Raw genomic sequence first — 17,685 nt, forward strand, 5'->3', positions numbered from 1 at the left:
AAAGGGGATTCATCAGACGTGCATGAGAGAAATACGCATGATGCTTCCTAGTGGCTAAATAGAAAAACTGGAAACTAAAATTACATTAGTTTGATACAGTTGAAAAACCCAGATAATTTAACTGAGATTATGTCAAAAAGAAAAGCAAGAACCCTCCCATACACCAACCAATTTTGAGCCTTGAGTGCTCAAGACCAGGCAGTCTGCTGATGCTCAGGCAACCTCTTCGGCTGACGGCAGCAAGAGACTTTTTCCCCCCGCTGCAGGCTGACCCCGGGGAACAGCTGAGCCCGCACCCAGCTGAGCACTCACTCCCTGCTCCCATGGGATGCAGAGAAGACGGAAGGATGATGAGGAGACTTGCGGGTGGAGGTAATGACAGTTTAATAGGGAAAGCAAAAGCCGTGCGCCCAAGTGGAGTGGAAAAAGGAACTGATTCACTGCTTCCTGGAAAGCCGGGCCTCAGCACGCCTGACAGTGGCTCAGGGAGTGGAAGACAAATGCCATAGCCACAAATGTGCCCTCTTCCTCCTCCTTCTCCCGAGCTTTAGTCACTGAGCGCCATGTCAGATGGTACAGAATAGTCCCTTGGCCAGTTTGGGTCGGCTGTTGAGCCTGAGGGAAGTGACCCGTCTCCCTGCTGGTGCTGAACAGCCTTTACGGAGAGGACATGAAGCCCAGAGTTGCACGTTAGACGCAATCACCACCTCCGTCCCACTGCAATCTCGCTATTGCTGCTTTGGTAGCAGCAAAACCTGCTCTCCTGAACCCCATGGCTTGCTGCTGTTTTGGCATGACGCCAGGCTGGAGTACAAGCAACAACAGGAAACAGGGATTTTTAAGAATTTCTAATTCTCTTAAACCTCTGTGGAATTCCATGAAACAATGAAAAAGACACTTTTGGGACAGAGGACTTTGTCCACACTGATTTCAGTTACCAACTGAATCTAATGACATGTGAGCAGTTCTCAGAAAAAAAAGAAAAAAACAAAACCCAAAACCTCAACCAAGGAATACAACTAAACCCAAGAAACCTTTTATAATGGAAATTATTAGCAGGCTGTTAAAAATGCAGGCTGTTACAAGATCCTGCTACAATGCTGTTTAAAGAAGTAATAAGGAAGCATGTAAAATTAATGGCAGGACTGATTATTTTCCCGATGCTCTTTAATTTCTGACACTTAAGATTTTGAGCTTGTCAACACTATGGAGTTAAATGTAAATTTTTAACGCTAATTAATTTTGCATCCCTTTATGAATCTTTTAAATTTTTATTTCATTTTTAAAGGTAGTAAATTACAGTAACTCCCTATGTTATCTTATGTATCCTTTTTTAAACATAACAGGTGTGTAAGTGGTGTACACAGACCCTCAACTATGCAGAAGGAATCTGGGTGCATTCCTTTGTAACTCTAACAAGCAAAGGTTTACTGGAATGCAAAACCTTAGCTTTCAGGGACAACAAAGTACTTCAGGTAAAATAATCTATCTTTAAGAAAATTAAAATGATAGTAATTTTTTGTATGTCACTTATGATTTATTTTTCTAAATGAGGTCAATTCATAACATTTTCTAGTTTGATTATTTTATGGTTAACTTTAGGGTCAGCTTGCAACAGAACATATCAATGTTCAGTAAATGTGGTGCTGTTAAATGCTCAAATGCCTACAGTTAACTGTATGTTGCTTAATGAGCTATTTTTTGATCCAGTTCCAGAATATATTCTGGAGAACATATTCAGGCACCAGTTGCTTTGCTAGGGTAGCCAGAATGCTCGTGGCATTTCCCCCCTCCTCTACATCTTAAAACCACATTTTCTATCCTCATGTGCAATGCTTATTCTCAGCCTTGCTTTATTACTGGCTGAGAAATGCATACTATTTTTATAATTTGCCTGAAATGAGAATCACATTTGTCCTACTCTGCTTGACGGCAGATAAACATGTAAGCACTTGTGACACTAATATCACTTTGTTTTCTGTGGAGATAAACTACCCCAACTCGTGCTTGTCTTTACCATCTATTTCTAATGCTGGCTACAGCAAATGCTCTGAGAAGAGCTACACTTTGTCGAACCTCTTCTTTCATCTGGCTAGTATCCAACTGTGTTGCTGTAACTCGATGTGTACGTTCTGTCTACCACCAATGACTTACACTTGGGCACAAGAAAAGGAGGCAGGTGTCTCAACTTAAATCCTATAAGTAAACAAACATGTCTTCCAAATAAAAAAACCAAACGAAACACCTCCTGTTTTTCAGACATACTTAGAAGTGAAACCCAAAACTTCCAACCTCTTTGATATCTTCTGGTTCCCTTTTGGATGTTCCAAAATGCTGTTGCAAATATTAGCTTCTTCACTTGCCATCCATAGTAAATCATTTGTAAGAGTTTAGTACCAGCATTTTGTTACCACATTCTGCTTTTCACATCTGACTCTCAAACAACTCAATTCCTTTTCTACCTATCCTATTCTGATCTCCTGTTCTCCATAATACAAGCGTACCAGCTATTCCTCTTTCTAACTGCTTGTCTTGCCCACATAATATTTAGTGTCATAGTGTCACACTTTTCAGAAAGTCTAATTCCTGGTCAACATACCTATTTTCACTTCTCTTAAACCCTGCCAAAAAAGTACATTTTTCCACAGAATGAACTTATTCTTACTTGTGAAAGCAACACTGTCAACTTTTTGTACGTTAAATCAGACATTAAAATCAACAACTTCTGTTTTTCCTTAACTCACCATTTATTTCTTGCCAAGATGCACTACACACTTCAGCAAATTTCACTGAAGTGAAATAAAGATCATTCTAACTCAGGATATAGAATGTTTGAACCCTACATGTTAAAAAAGATCTAAAAAGAAGCAATTTGAAATATTCACACTTTTTAGTCTGTCTTCTGATGACTCAAGTCATTACATCTTTGACTTACATAGCACATTTAGGTAATAAAGACTAATATTTTGCACGAAACAGAATAACAATAATAAAAAAAATAAATAACCAGAAAATTGCCCTAAGGGCAAGGATTTGTTGAGGTGTTCCCCAGTCCAATCCTCACTACTCTACAAAAAACAGAAGAAGAAAAACCAAGACTACTTTTATTTTTATCCTTTAACAAACGTGCCGATTTGCAGATTGTTTCTTTCTTGCTGGAGTAGCAACAATAAATCTTTCCCAAATCTATTGGGTTGCAAATGCCATCAACCTTTCAATTGCTAGGCTGCTACAGGCTGCTGCTGCACTCACAACTGCAGCAAGAGAAGAAAGACTCAGGCTTCTGCCAGGGACACAAGGAGGAAAAAAAAAAAAACAACCCACCCCAAAAAAAAAGCTCAGTCCTGTAGTACCAAATGACACATCAGAAAAACTGGAAGGGAAATCCATCACAGCATCAGTCTTGGTCTGATGATAGCATCAGCCTCAGTCCACTATTCCTTGAACATTTCATTTAGCTAATCTAACAGCTATCTACCTCCAAGCCTCGTATTTCATTGCCTGTGACCAGATGTTCCCATCGTTTCTTGAATTAGAACGGGCTCTAAGCTAACAATGCAGTGATGTGGTGTAAGAAAGTCAACTGGCAGAAAACTACCCCTTCAAAACAAAGTAAGTGAGTATTATCTGCTGATGCAAGTTCAGGAGCCGAGAGGAGAAGGAAGCTGGCTCTATCAGGAGCAAGTAGTCAGTGGATAATACAAACTATATTGCCAAGCTGCATCATTATATACCAATCCTTACTGCTTTGGTTCTTCAGTTTATTGATAAGTTACATTTCCAGACCAACCATTACTTAAGGTACATACTTACTATATGGCAGCAGACAAGCAGCTCTCCACCTCTCCCTGAAGTTTTAGCTTATCTTTTAAGAGTTAATATTGTTAAATGCTATCAATAAAATTTTGTCACAGCCTCACAAAGAAGAAGAATTGTTCTTCTAAGTCTACAGACATCAGCCTGACGGCCCAAACAATCCACTACAGATCAAATGAAAACGCTTCGCTCTCTTGCGTAAGCATCGATCTGAATTAGTCTTCTCACCAGTTTCAGCAAATACAAGCGAGACATGTCAGCTGCAACCACAAGCTGTGCACTAATAAGTCATAGTGCTTTTGTTCATTGGAGAATGCTTAATAAGATCTAAAATGCTACATCATATAACACTATGCAACACAGTTCAACTTCATGGCACACTTACTGTAAAAAAAAAAATTCCACTTTTTATAGTATTCTTTCCTTGCATATTTTAAATAAAAGTGTACATTATGTGCTACTTTGTGACATGCAAACAAATTAACTGAAAAACATTTGCTTATGCCAATGAGAATTTAAACACTCTAATATACAACCTTATATGCATATACTTACTGTACCATTTTAGTATCAAATACCACGTGGAGTTTTTTCTGAAGGTTGCCTTATCAAATTTCAGTGCATTTTTGTCAAATGATAGAGTTAGCACAGTTGAAGCCAACTGGATCCTCTACAGAATTCTGACATACAAGACGACTGCTAAAGGCAAAAGCAAATAGAAAAAAAAAACACCCAACAAATCAACCCCAAATCAGAGAATATATTTATAGAGAATTTTGTTGTTTGGTTACAGCCCTGTAGACCTCCAAGGTCTTGAAGCGAAACACCAGCATACACATCCATTAGAAGTAACCCACAGCATCCTTGCAGCATGCTTTATAAATAAGCCTCCATTACTGTAACCAAAACCACTATTTTAACAGCTGGTATGATTTACCTATACCAGTGTTCCTATTAGGTATATAAACCCACCAGCACTCCCCCACTCAACTGACAGATGTAACTATAATTTCATCATGATGCAGAAAGTGCATTTTTTTTCTGCCTTCTGAAGAATGGTTTATATCTGAATACTACATTTTTCCTTTATACTTGAACATTGTTGTTGTTATTTTACTGAAAACATTAAATCACAAGGAATCAATTATTATTCTATTAAATTTGAAGAAAGGGGCTTCACAGAACCCCTTCTTCTGTTAGAAGCAGTAATGAAAACAAACTTAAGACTCATCTACAAAGGATGACTGCTACCTCTCACTCCATAAATCCATGCTGGTTTTCAGACAGTCAACTGAAATGCAACACAATTCAAGAAAACATCAATTTTGAGCATTGAATCAGGTGGCTTTTTATACTTGGGACAGAAATGACCCAAGATATGGAATTCATTCATCAATTAAATCAAGAGGGTTTTTTTCAATATGGTAATCAAATCAAGTACACAAAATATTTTCAGGGATTTTATCATGAGATTGAGCCCACAGGCTGTTTCATACTCTGGAGAAATACCAATGATCACAGATATTCCATTTTCTCTGCCCTCCTCCTCAACATAAACATAGTTTGTCAGATTTGATGTTGAGATGTTAGGAAAAGATGAGGAGCAAAGCGTGATCAGGGAAATATTGATGTTATTAAGAAATCTAAGGTTTAGTCTCTATTTTGGGACAAGGAGTCACATTATCCCAGCACATCTACTATCATCAATCAGCAAAGCAAGGACTTTACTGCCAGGAGTTCAAGAAAGTTATCACCAATATCTACAGTAGCTATGGCTACTCAAAGATATATAATAATTTTCTTAAAAGCACAGAAACCACAATTGCAAGCCAATTCCTTTGCTTTTATTTACTTTAGCACAATGAAAAACTTACGAAAAGAAATCTTCTTTCTTCAATAATATTTGTAACAATTAGTACTTCTGAACCCACAGAATTAGAAGTCAACAGGATTTTTTCATGTAAGCAGTAAAAATATGAACAATTTCTTCTTCAAAATACTTTTAACAAGAATTTTAATTTCATGGATGTGCTGGTTAGACTACTGACTAGCTGAATAAAAACTGATCTTTCATTCTTTTTTCAAAAAAAAACCAGTCAGTTTTTTATTTACTTCGTATCTCCCAGCAGTTTTAAGGTGAAAGGCTGAAACTGTTCAGCACAAATACAGTATTCAGAAACTGCATTCCAGGAGCTTCTATTCACAACCAATGAAACTAAACCAAACCAAATACATGTGACACATAAAACCAGTTTTGAAAAATCTGAGGAAGGAAAAATTAAACTCAAATGTGAGCTATTAGTTTCTTTTCATCAAGTGTATAAATTCACAGGAAATTTGTGACAAATTATGCCAGAAATACCTCAAAATTCTTCTTGGGTGTTTTTTTGTTTGTTTTGTTGTTATTTTATTGCATCTCATAAGGAAGTGAACTTAGAGAGTATAAGGAAGAATAAGAAAAATAATAATAACCATAAATATATGTCTGATTTTGTTTGTCTGGCTAAATTATCACCTAATAAGATATGACTCTGTGGTATTAACCTCTTAACACAAACCCTGCTGAAATCTGGGGCTTGATGACTGTTTGACTCAGTGGTAGGTGCTGGGTAGTAACAGATGCTAATAAAGCATGCTCTGCTTCATTTACCTTCCTTATTTTTAAACATAGATTTCTGTATGTTTTCATCAGTTTCTGTAACAGAGTAGTAGGAGAAACAGCCCAAAAAGGAAAAGGTGACATAAGTTGATCAGCTTACAAGAAGAATGAGGTGGAGGGGAATGCATCTGGAAAAAATACCACAAGAAACAAAACAGAACATATGACTGCAGAAATGCAAACATGGACCCTTAACACAGTTCTGTGTAACATTAATTACTAACAAGAATCATTCACATCAACACAAAGTTGTAAGTACCAAAGAGAATGTCTCATGATGAAATTAGCTAATTCAAACTAAACCAACTTCCTGAATACGGAAACTGGAAATCTGACCTGCTTGGAGAAGACAGTGACGCTGGAGGTGCAGGGTAGGAAACTGTACCCAAGTACTGAGTTCTCATCTGCTGCGTTCCAGTGATTACTAGAGATGTGTTTTGTAGATGGCTGAACACATCCAGTATGATAGCAGACTACTCTTAAACAGAACTTAAAAGGAAAAGCAAGTTAAGAAAAAGCAAAACCAAAAAAGCAGATATTCCATCCTTACAGAAAGGGTACCACCTAGTGCAGTAACTTTTCTAAGGGAAGCAGCATTTGCAAGTGGAATGCAAGAACTTTAGCATCGGGATTACGAAGATTCCTTACAGAAGGGCAAAAAAGCATCAACTGGTGACAACAGACAGTTACCCCTAGAAAATCTAGTACAAGGCAGGTTAAAAAAGCCTGTCTGTTACCCAAGCTGAAATTATTTTTCTGTGGAAATGTCAGTTTTCTTCTGTAGAAGAAATGAAAGTCTGCTAATCAACGAGATCTAAAGGAGGTCCATCAGTATCATCAAAATCATAATAGGAATTTAGAACATGCACTTGTGTTTTTAGAAGAAGGATTTTGAAGACATCAAGCTTCATGTGAACTTGAAAGCAGGAGTTTACAAACATAATAGCACATTTTCTAGCGTAACCTTGCAAAAGGTTGAGACAGCTACCAAGCAGGACTGAATGGAGATAATACAGCAACCACTGGGAAAAAAAGAAAAAAAAAAGAGTCCTGATTGTATTCAGCTTCTATTTTTTTTTCTGTCTAGTGCTGAAATCTTCTGGTAGGTGACCACATGCTTAGATTCACAGAAGAGACGATCAGAAGAAAAGCTAAACATTCTCAGGAGGTGCAGAGAAGGCAATCAGAGAACATCCAGTAAAGGCAGAAAGAATTACACATAGGCTGCCCAGCAGAGGAGGAAGGAAGAACCTTTGCGCAGAGAAGGCACCATGTAGCAATGCCTGCTGGGAGTCCAAGGGAGCCTCTCAAGTGACAAGAGATGTTGGGCTGAATGTTCAGGCTGGCTTTGATACAGCGTTTTCTGCTTCCAAACCTGATGGCAGGAGAAAATACTGTACTGCCCCTGACCGAAAGCCTGGGTCAGTACTGCCATCCAGTCTGCTGTTCAAGAATTTAAACAACTGAACAAAGCCAAGAGTGCCCTATTTGCACATGTGAAAGGGGACCTATGAACCACATTCTAACATGAAGCCTACAAACAGAAAATCTTATCACTATGTCAGTTGAAACATGAACTAATGTTGTGGGTTTTTCTCTGGAGAAGGTACATGCCCAGCTGGACCAACAGCAGATTGAGTTACTCTAGGTGTGTCAGGACCCCTGAACCAGTGACACCCCTGGTAAAGAACGGAGCTTACCAAAACCTTATTTCTCATTTAGGTTCTTTCTTTTGGAAGGTGACCAGTACAATGCACACATGACTACAGGATCACTTCATAGCCTTTGTATTTCTCTCTGTTCAGCTCAAAGCAGTAACCCTGCAGCTAATCCTCCCAGGGGAAAATTATACCCTATAGCAGCGTGGTAGGAGCAGCCTGATCTGGAACACACTCCCGTCACTAATGTGACAGTTGGATGGATAAGAACTGTTTCTCAGGATAAAATATCTGGGAAACAGGCTGGTGAGCAGTGGGTTATGGCCCTCCGCCAGTTCACATGCGAAGACTGCTTACAGACCTTGGACTTCTGGGAAAGGGAAACAGATGTTTCAATTTGCACAGACTGTATCTCCTTATTTTTTATCCACTACAGTTCTTAATGAAGCATTCACTATCCAGTGCACGGGCACAGGGCCCCCAGTGAACACTTAGGGCTTGAAACATGAATTTATATTAATCCATTACTGCCCATGTCTTCTTTTCCAGCAAATCAAAGTGAAAATGCTTTAAGCTGTAACTCCACGATCTGGAGAAGTGTTTCTTATTACATGATGAAAGCCCCTACACTTAAAATACAGACACACATGTATTCATTCTTAGGCGGTATTGCTTCTGGTGCTTGAAAAAAATGATTCCATACATCTGTTTTGATAAACAGTTTTACTGATTTGCTAAGTAATCATTAATATTAGCATGAGATTAGTAGACATTTTAATTAAAACCTAACAGCTGTTAGAAGCCAAATTCCTCACACGATAGATGCTTGCACCTACTGTCAAGCATGGTTCCTGAATGAGGGGAAGGAAGGAGAAAAAAAAAAAAAGGCAACTGCTTTATGGAGCATTTTGTAGCCTGTGGATTACAGGCAAAATAAACCTTATCTAGGCAACACAATGAGATTCTGGTATGTTCTCTTTGTTTTCTAAGTGCATGATAACAATGAACAATCATTTAAAAAAAAAAATCTAGTCCCACAACTGCAGTGTTGTCAAATTGAGAAGCAAATGCCTATCATCTCCCTGTCTCTAACAGTCATGCTGGTTGAAATTTTACGTCATTTGCGGAGGGGATGACAGATTGAAAGCTGCCGTCTCCATGGCTGCTGATGTGGAAGGCAAGTTTTCACCCCAGCAGACTTTTCACTGCGGAGCAGGATTCTTTCTCATTGCAGTATCAACCCTTCACATCTAAAATGCTTCATATTTAGGTTACATAGCAGTAGGATGATTTCCTACTGCTTAACCAGGTCAAGTTAAGGCTATGAAATTTTAGCTTCCTACTGCTATGGAGATTCTGCTACAAGAAACACATTTTCTAGTTGCATCTCCATTGTCTATTTTGCACTTCTTTATCTTCCAGGGTATCTCTATATGAAAATTTTACAATAGTCAAGTTTTCTTTCCTAACAAAATCTTTCATATACTCTGGACAAGAGAATCTTCGAAACATTACAATTTTATTTGTAGCTCTGAATTATTTAATGATTGAAGAGAAAGCAGCTTTATTATATGATTCACTGCAGTGGGTATGGACACTAAGAATCAAAATGCATATTCTAATGTACAAAACATCCCAAGAATATTAAGACTCAGTATTGGTAAATTAGCACTTGGATTACAGTATGCATGTTTTTAGCAAGCAATTAAAAAAAAAATTGGTTGAGTTTTTTTGATGGGCTGCTAATTTTCAGAATTCTAGAGGAAGTTCAAGCTGAGCATGAAAAATTTGTTATATACACAAAGTTCTTACAAGTAGAAAGGACTGTTCCAAGGTTTCAGCTTTACCTGATTTGTTACCTTCAAAACAAGTCAGGACTTCTGTCAATTCAGCAGAGACAAACAAACATACATAAGCAAGAAATTATGTAGAAAAAATTACAAACACAGTGAACACTGGCCAAATGAAACACAAAAAAAGGATACAGTCATAGAGTGACAGGCACATTCATCTTAATGCAGAGGAAGGAGGAATATTGCTTTATTGAGTTTATCCAATCTGTATATTTAATCAAATACATTCTACAATGGATTTCAAGTGTGACTAATGACTTCAGCAGACTACAGCAAAAACATACTATCATACACATACTAGTTTACTCCAACCTGTACGTATAGCATACAGCTATAACTCAACCTAAACGACTATAAAGGGAATATGGCCTCAGGCTACCCAATAATGTCTAGAGATGACACATCCCAACAAACCAGCAAAGTAAAACTGAAATAATAGAAACTTACTTCACAACAAAACTGTTTCTTTCTCTTTATATAATCAAATTACTACTATTGAACCAGCCAGCTCCATGGCACAAATCACCCAAGCCATGCAGGCAAAATTTGGTACAAGAGGAAAACTTTATTTGGGTCCCTCAAAGACCAAGGAAGCAAGTGATCTCATTCCACAAACAGCAAAACCAATAAAACCTCATTTTCTATGGATGTATGTCTTGAGACTCAACTCACATGTGGATACCGTGGTCTTTAATAAAGGCTGCATCTTTCCTAGCAGTGCACGCAGTAGCAATCTCTCCCCACACGGAGCTTTTTTCATAGAAATTAACACAAAATTAGCATCTGAGATTTCTATTCATCTGTCAAAACTGACAGAAAATGACCCATGGGAAAAATAAGAGGAGGGAATGACAGGCAGATGATGTAATTACTTAAGGCCTTTTCACTTAGGAAATGAGAAAATCGACTGAAAAGATTATGATTAGAAAGATATTTTAACCAAAGCTACAAAGATTGTTATGGTTTTTTTTCCTCTGGAATGCACAAACAGGTAAAACCCCACCTACTTTGCTAGAAAGTACTTCGAAGTAAACTTAAGTCAACCAAAAATATCTCTCATTCTTAAAATTCAGAAGTGAGAGTGTTTGCAGACATTAGCTTGAAACGTTATTGGAAAAGTCACCATATCAATACTGAAGTGATTTGGGGGAAATGTTACAATTCTCACAGAATATACATGAATAGCTGCCAAAAAATTTGTGTTCTCATTGACTGGGCCAGTCAATGAAGAAATAATTTGAAAACTCAGAAACAAGCATTTGGAATTTGGAGAAAAATGAGAAAATAAGCTTTGGATAAACAACACTTAAATAAAAACCTCCCAAAGCCTCTTAAACAGTAATATTACAATTGTTTCACAAATAAAGAGGCCAATGAAAAGATGCTTTTATTTGACATCTTCCAAAAAATTACACAGGAATTTCCTCAACTTTAATGACTACTCCTGAGTTAATCATAGAACCACAGAATGGTTTGGGTTGGAAGGGACCTCAAAGATCACCTAGTTCCAACCCCCCTGCTGCGGGCAGGGACACCCTCCACTAGACCATGTTGCCCAAAGCTTCATCCAACCTGGCCTTGAACACTTCCACGGAGGGGGCATCCACAACTTCTATGGGCAACCTCTTCCAGAGCTTCACCACCCTCACAGTGAAGAATTTCTGCCTAATATCTAATCTAAATCATAGAATCATAGAATGGTTTGGGTTGGAAGGGACCTTAAAGGTCATCTAGTTCCAACCCCCCTGCCATGGACAGGGACATCCTCCACTAGACCAGGTAACCCAAAGCCTCATCCAACCAGGTCTTAAACACTTCCAGGGAAGGGGCCTCCACAACCTCTTTGGGCAACCTGTTCCAGTACCTCACCACCCTCACAGTAAAGAATTTCTTTCTAACATCTAATCTAAATCGACCCTACTTCAGCTTGAACCCATTACCGCTTGTCCTGTCACTACACTCCCTCATAAACAGTCCCTGACCATCTTTCCTGTAGGCCCCTTCAGGTACTGGTAAGCCGCAATTGGATCTCCCCGGAGTGGCCTTTTCTCCAGGCTGAACAACCCCAACTCTCTCAGCCTGTCCTCATAGGAGAGGTGCTCCAGCCCTCTGATCAGCTTCATGGCCCTCTTCTGGACTCGCTCCAACAGCTCAATGTCTCTCCTGTACTGGGGCCCCCAGAGCTGGACACAGTACTCCAGGTACTCTACCCTCCTTCAGCTGAAAGCCATTACCTTTTGTCCTGTCATTCCATGCCCTTGTAAACAGTCCTTCTCCAGCTTTCTTGTAGGCTCCCATTAGGTACTGGAAGGCTGCTCTAAGGTCTCCCTGGAGCCTTCTCTTCTCCAGGCTGAACAACCCCAACTCTCTCAGCCTGTCTTCATAGGAGAGATTCTCCAGCTCTCTGATCAACTTCATGGCCCTCCTCTGGACTCGCTCCAACAGCTCCATGTCTCTCCTGTACTGGGGCCCCCAGAGCTGGATGCAGTACTCCAGGTGGGGTCTCACAAGAGCAGAGCAGAGGGGCAGAATCCCCTCCCTCGACCTGCTGGTCACACTTCTTTTGATGCAGCCCAGGATATGGTTGACTTTCTGGGCTGCAAGCAAACACTGCCAGCTCATGCTGAGCTTTTCATCAATCAACACCCCCAAGTCCTTCTCCTCAGGGCTGCTCTCAATCCATTCTTCTGTAATTTGAATTACAAAAGTACAATTTTGTAATTGTAAGTTCTTTGGTTACTTCTTTTAGAGTTTCTTGAATCCTAATCTAAAAGAGAATCCTTTAATGGTTCTTAGCCCTCTCTGGAAGACTTGACACATTTCCATTTCAGTTTGTTAATTTCATTATGTATCATTAAATTTCCTTATTTCTTTCCTGATTTAAATGCGCATTTCAAAATGCAGAGGAAACAGACAAAGAACAAAAAGGAAACAATCCTTTTAAATAATTTCCTTCATTTTTAGTTTCTCCAGCGTATCTTCTGATATGCAAGTTTTCACAATTACTTTTTCTTAATTTAAGCATCCTGCATAAATCAATAGATCCACCTTAGTTCTCCTAAGTAAATGGTTTAACAGTCTTTAGATCAAACCTGAGATTAACATACAAATTTGGGAATTTGAAGACAACATCCCCCAGGTGCAAGAAATGATATAAATAATTAATACAGCTAATGCACAAGTTCTTGGAATTATATCTGCATTACATGCTTGGAGTGTTGGAATTCCAAGCATAACGGAACGCCTCACAAATAAAAAATTTTTGGCATGTACACCCTACTGTAACTTACCCAGATCTGTTTCCCCAATCCTTTATTTGATATCAGGTTTTGTATGAAGATTTAAAATCTTACCAACTATATATTGGTATGTACGCTATAAAGCAGCAACTACAAAATTTTACATGCTTCTGAACAAAGGCATCATTATAACTGTAACTTTTATACACTCAAGAAACAGGGAAGCGTTCTGTTTTTCTTCACCAAGGGAAATGACAACAAAGCAAGCACAAGGGTGGCTAGTATTCATAATGAGACTCATAAATAAAGGAAATTATGTGCACAGTTATTCATAAGGTACTTTTCCTCCTTTTGTTTACCATCCTGTAAAGTTCCGTTCATTAAAAAACAGGAAGAGAGGGAAAGGCTGAAGCAGTCAGGACCATCGCTGCTGTAGCATTAGTTTTACAAAGATTAGAAAACAGTCTTAAGTAAAAAATGTCTAAACAGTGTATCTTCTTGAATATATTTGATGAATTGCACAGGATGTGACAGAATGTTTCAAATGCTACACTTAAATTCCTCCCAAAAATCCAAGTTTCGAAACCTATTCAGATTTTCAAAATTAACACCTCATAAACAATGCAAGATAACCATCTGATTTCTGCGTGACAAATGGAAACAGAAGTTTAAGTAAAATTAAAAGAATGCTCTCTGCATGACATATATGTCAGAACTGTTACAGTTAATTGAGAAGACAACCAGTTATAACAAACAGTTAAAGTAACCCCCAACTCTCTTGTTAATTTAAATGATCCTTATGTGAAAAGCAAATTACCTCCATTGAGATTCGTCTGTGTATCCGGTTTCTGAGACAAACACCTGTGGGAGACTGAACTTCATCAGATGATGTTCCAGAAGCTTGGTCACTTTCACCATCTGATCCCATTTTCAGATTTTCATGAACAATATCTTAAAAATAATCCAAAGAATTGAAAACAGTTAATCAGTATTCCAACAAACATCTCTCCTGTAGAGATGGAAAACAACCATATCATTATTGTGCATTGGGTCATATTGCAGAGTTCAAGACTCATCACAGTCACGGTAGTCTTGATACACTTTTTATGGCTCAGGAATCACAAAATGAACAGGATTGCTTTATAGGACTTCTACACAAACTTTATCATTATTTTTCTTATCTGGTTTGCAGCAGAACTCAATTTTCCAAAACAAAAGACAGACAGTGCAATTCCAATTTTAATTCCTATAAGCCACCTTCCTCTCATGGCTTCAGTTCTTGAACTCCCTCACTACCTCTTCTCTTTTAGCTGCTCTTGGATATAAAATATTACCGAGAATATTGAACATTTTCAAATCAGACTACCTGATATCAGCAATCTAAATGTATCTTCAGAAAGCTTAACAAAACCTAAGAGGTATAGGTATTCTATTCAGAAATGTTAAATATGGAAATTTCAGATATAAAACCCACTGGTGTGTCTGTGCAGAGAAAGGGGATGTATTCTGACCATCTAAACAGAGGTCTACAACGTACAAGTGGATTCAGCAGAGGACCTGATATTTTGGCACAATTAAGTGAAATTTGTGACCTTATGGAGGAGTTTAGGTAACAGACTGCTTGATTTATATGCTGTTGCAGGATCTTCATATCAACTGAAATTGGTACTTTTAACACAATCCTGTAGATTTCATCCACACAAAAGAGTTTATGTATATTATGTGTACATATATATGTTACCTTCAAAAGTGTTTATGTGTATATATACACATTACTTTTAAGCACCACAGGATCTTCCAGACTTTGGAGGACAAACATCATAGTGAGTGAAAAGAAGATCAAGGTGGTGTTGTTAATAGCATAAAGAGCCAAATGACTTGCAAAAGGGCACTCGATGGGAAACTGGTCACAGAAGCAATTCACTAGAGTAAAGCTCCATCATCACCTCTGAAACATTTGAACTCCAAATTACTATAGAGATTAAATAGTTATACATATAAAGGAAGTGCTTCAAAAGACACCAATTTCCCTGCCCTCTCCTGATCCTTGGGTTTAAGCATGATCTTGTACAAGGCAAAAGAGAACCTGAGGAACAATTAAAAATCTCAGAACTCTACCCCTAAAAAATGCTAATATTAGCAAAACACACAGAGCTCAATTCAGCCTTACCACCAACATACCTGAAAATATTCAGCATTTGCACAGCAATACAGCAATTAAAAAAACAAAACAAAAACAGAAAACACAAGTTTTATCACTATCAACAAGCAAGGAAGCTGGATTTTCTAGGAAAAAAAGCCTTTAGGCTAACATTTGGTTATCAGCACATCTTCTAAAATGTTTGTCTAGTTTGGCTCACATAGAATCATGTAGACTTCAAAGGATCAAATTCTTCCTCAGTACAAAGAATTTCCTTTTACAGAAAACAGAATGGATATAAAACGATTAACTCATAAGGTATTGACACCATGTATTTTAACTCAAAGTACTGTAATTAAACACAGAAACTAAGCATGCATCTCATGCACAAAGCAAATTTTCCAGCAGCAATGCAGATTTAAATTGGATTTTGATTAAAAATCCACATTGCATCAGAATTTTCCCTGCAAGTCATGCTCAGATTTGGACTGAATAAGAAAAAAAATAAGCTGCACTCCTTGCATAATAAGAAGCAATCTTCTGGTTTCAAACAAGGTAAATACTCATCAGTGCTTCTAAAGGCATGGTAGTTTGAACTAGAGGAAAATATTTTCAGAAGTGGTCCCTAAAGATCAGCCTTAACCTTAAGCTAAGCAGACAAAATGTGACACTCTCTTGCCAAGTCTCTAAGAAATCTCTCTTACTCTCTGTACTGACTTTATAGTTGTCTTTTTAAAAATTTCTAACAAACTATAGGAAATTATTTTTAATAATATAAAAACATTATTGAAAACATTATTTGCAACAAAGCTGTTATGCCAGCATTATTGTGTCTGGTAAACAGCATATTCACCATATTAGTTCTTTAATAAAGATTCTCTTTTAAAATACTTTTCTGAGAGGTCATGTAATCAATTTTAGCAATTACAGCTCTCAAGATTCTGTTTGTAAAATTAAGTGTAACAGCTACTGACAATTGTTCCCCCATTTATTGATCCTCATGTTAGTACAAGCCCATTGATTTGGCCCCAAAGTCTAATTTCTTTAGAGAAGTTCGACAAGAGACAGTTATCTGGGCAACCTCACAAATAAGACTGACAAAATTAAAGTAGTACTGTATTTTAAGGCATGGAGCAATTACATAATTTCTTTTTAAAAATGACTGACACTTATTTAGGTAATCATGTGATTGATACTATAATACTTCTTTATCTTAAAATACAATGTTCAATTCACAAAAGTGTACATATTATGAAATTATTATTTAAAAAAAGGACATTTCAAAATGCAACGCTCAGAACTACAAAGAGCATCCTAGTTGACAAAGATAATTCTTCTACTAAGACCACCACCTATGCAATAATACACAACTAAGGTCTATTTCAAGAACTAGTAACACTTGGGGCAGATAATGCAGCTGCAAGGAGATTCTGCTCTTTGTAAATCAGGAACATGAAGACAAAGTGGGTCTGTACTATTCAAGTCTAAAAATGTAGTATTTCAGACTTAAATAAGATGATGGTCAGTCTATTTTGAATATTAATGTGATATGATTAATTCTGTTAAGTCTGGATAAGCTACACACCCTTAAAAGGTTTTAAGCAGGATGCTGGCTGTAGCATCCAAAAATGTATCATTAAGCATATGCCTGGATTTCTGATGGGCTAAATACCCAACTGCTCCTACCTATAAGGGTTTGCAGATGTTTTAATTATATTCTAAACAGGAGTACTTTTAAGCTTTTTAAAAATATCTTGACTGTGTTATCATCTAATATAAATGTGTCCTATTTCATTCAATTAAAAAGGCATTAGTAGAGCCTTATGTTCATTATTTGAATAGCATAAACCCAGGAATAAGGCATTAACCTAGTTGTTTTAATCATTTTGCACAGGTGCATGATGACAATATTTGATTAAGTAATGATGAAAATAATGAAAATATTTCCTCAATTTCACTAAGCTCTGCTATAGGCAAATTCACCTGCACCAAAGCCAGCTTGCATGGTCTTCAGAGGTTTTAACGGTTCAATGATTTATTGAATTGCTCTCACTGAATACCCAAGCCATTCTCTTACACAGATATTTATTTTAATGTACTCTACATATCTAATTAAATACCCAGTATAGCCACATAATGAAAATCTGTAGATGTCTACAATATAACAGGACAACTATGGAAGTACATTTAAAAGAAAAGGCTGTCCTCATTTCTGCTGTGAGGAATGCACCATGGAAGAAATTCATCCAGGGAACCTACAGGGCAGCAAATGAGAACTCCAAGTGAGCTAAAGAAATATCCCAAGCTAGTCAGTAGTGAG

The 17,685-nt window shown here is 37.6% G+C and overlaps 1 protein-coding gene across 11 annotated transcripts in view; it reads right to left on the reverse strand.

Annotated features, from left to right (window-relative positions):
* Nucleotides 1-17,685, reverse strand: part of CDK17 (cyclin dependent kinase 17) — a 118,220-nt gene that overhangs the window by 23,811 nt on the left and 76,724 nt on the right. For all 11 annotated transcript variants that reach the window (XM_054815424.1, XM_054815232.1, XM_054815325.1 and 8 more), the window contains one exon: nt 14,043-14,176. In XM_054815424.1, coding sequence (XP_054671399.1) covers nt 14,043-14,176 — 134 coding nt within the window. The remainder of the gene's footprint in view (nt 1-14,042; nt 14,177-17,685) is intronic.

The sequence above is a fragment of the Grus americana genome, chromosome 1 (genome assembly GCF_028858705.1).
Source record: "Grus americana isolate bGruAme1 chromosome 1, bGruAme1.mat, whole genome shotgun sequence".
NCBI classification, from domain to species: domain Eukaryota; kingdom Metazoa; phylum Chordata; class Aves; order Gruiformes; family Gruidae; genus Grus; species Grus americana.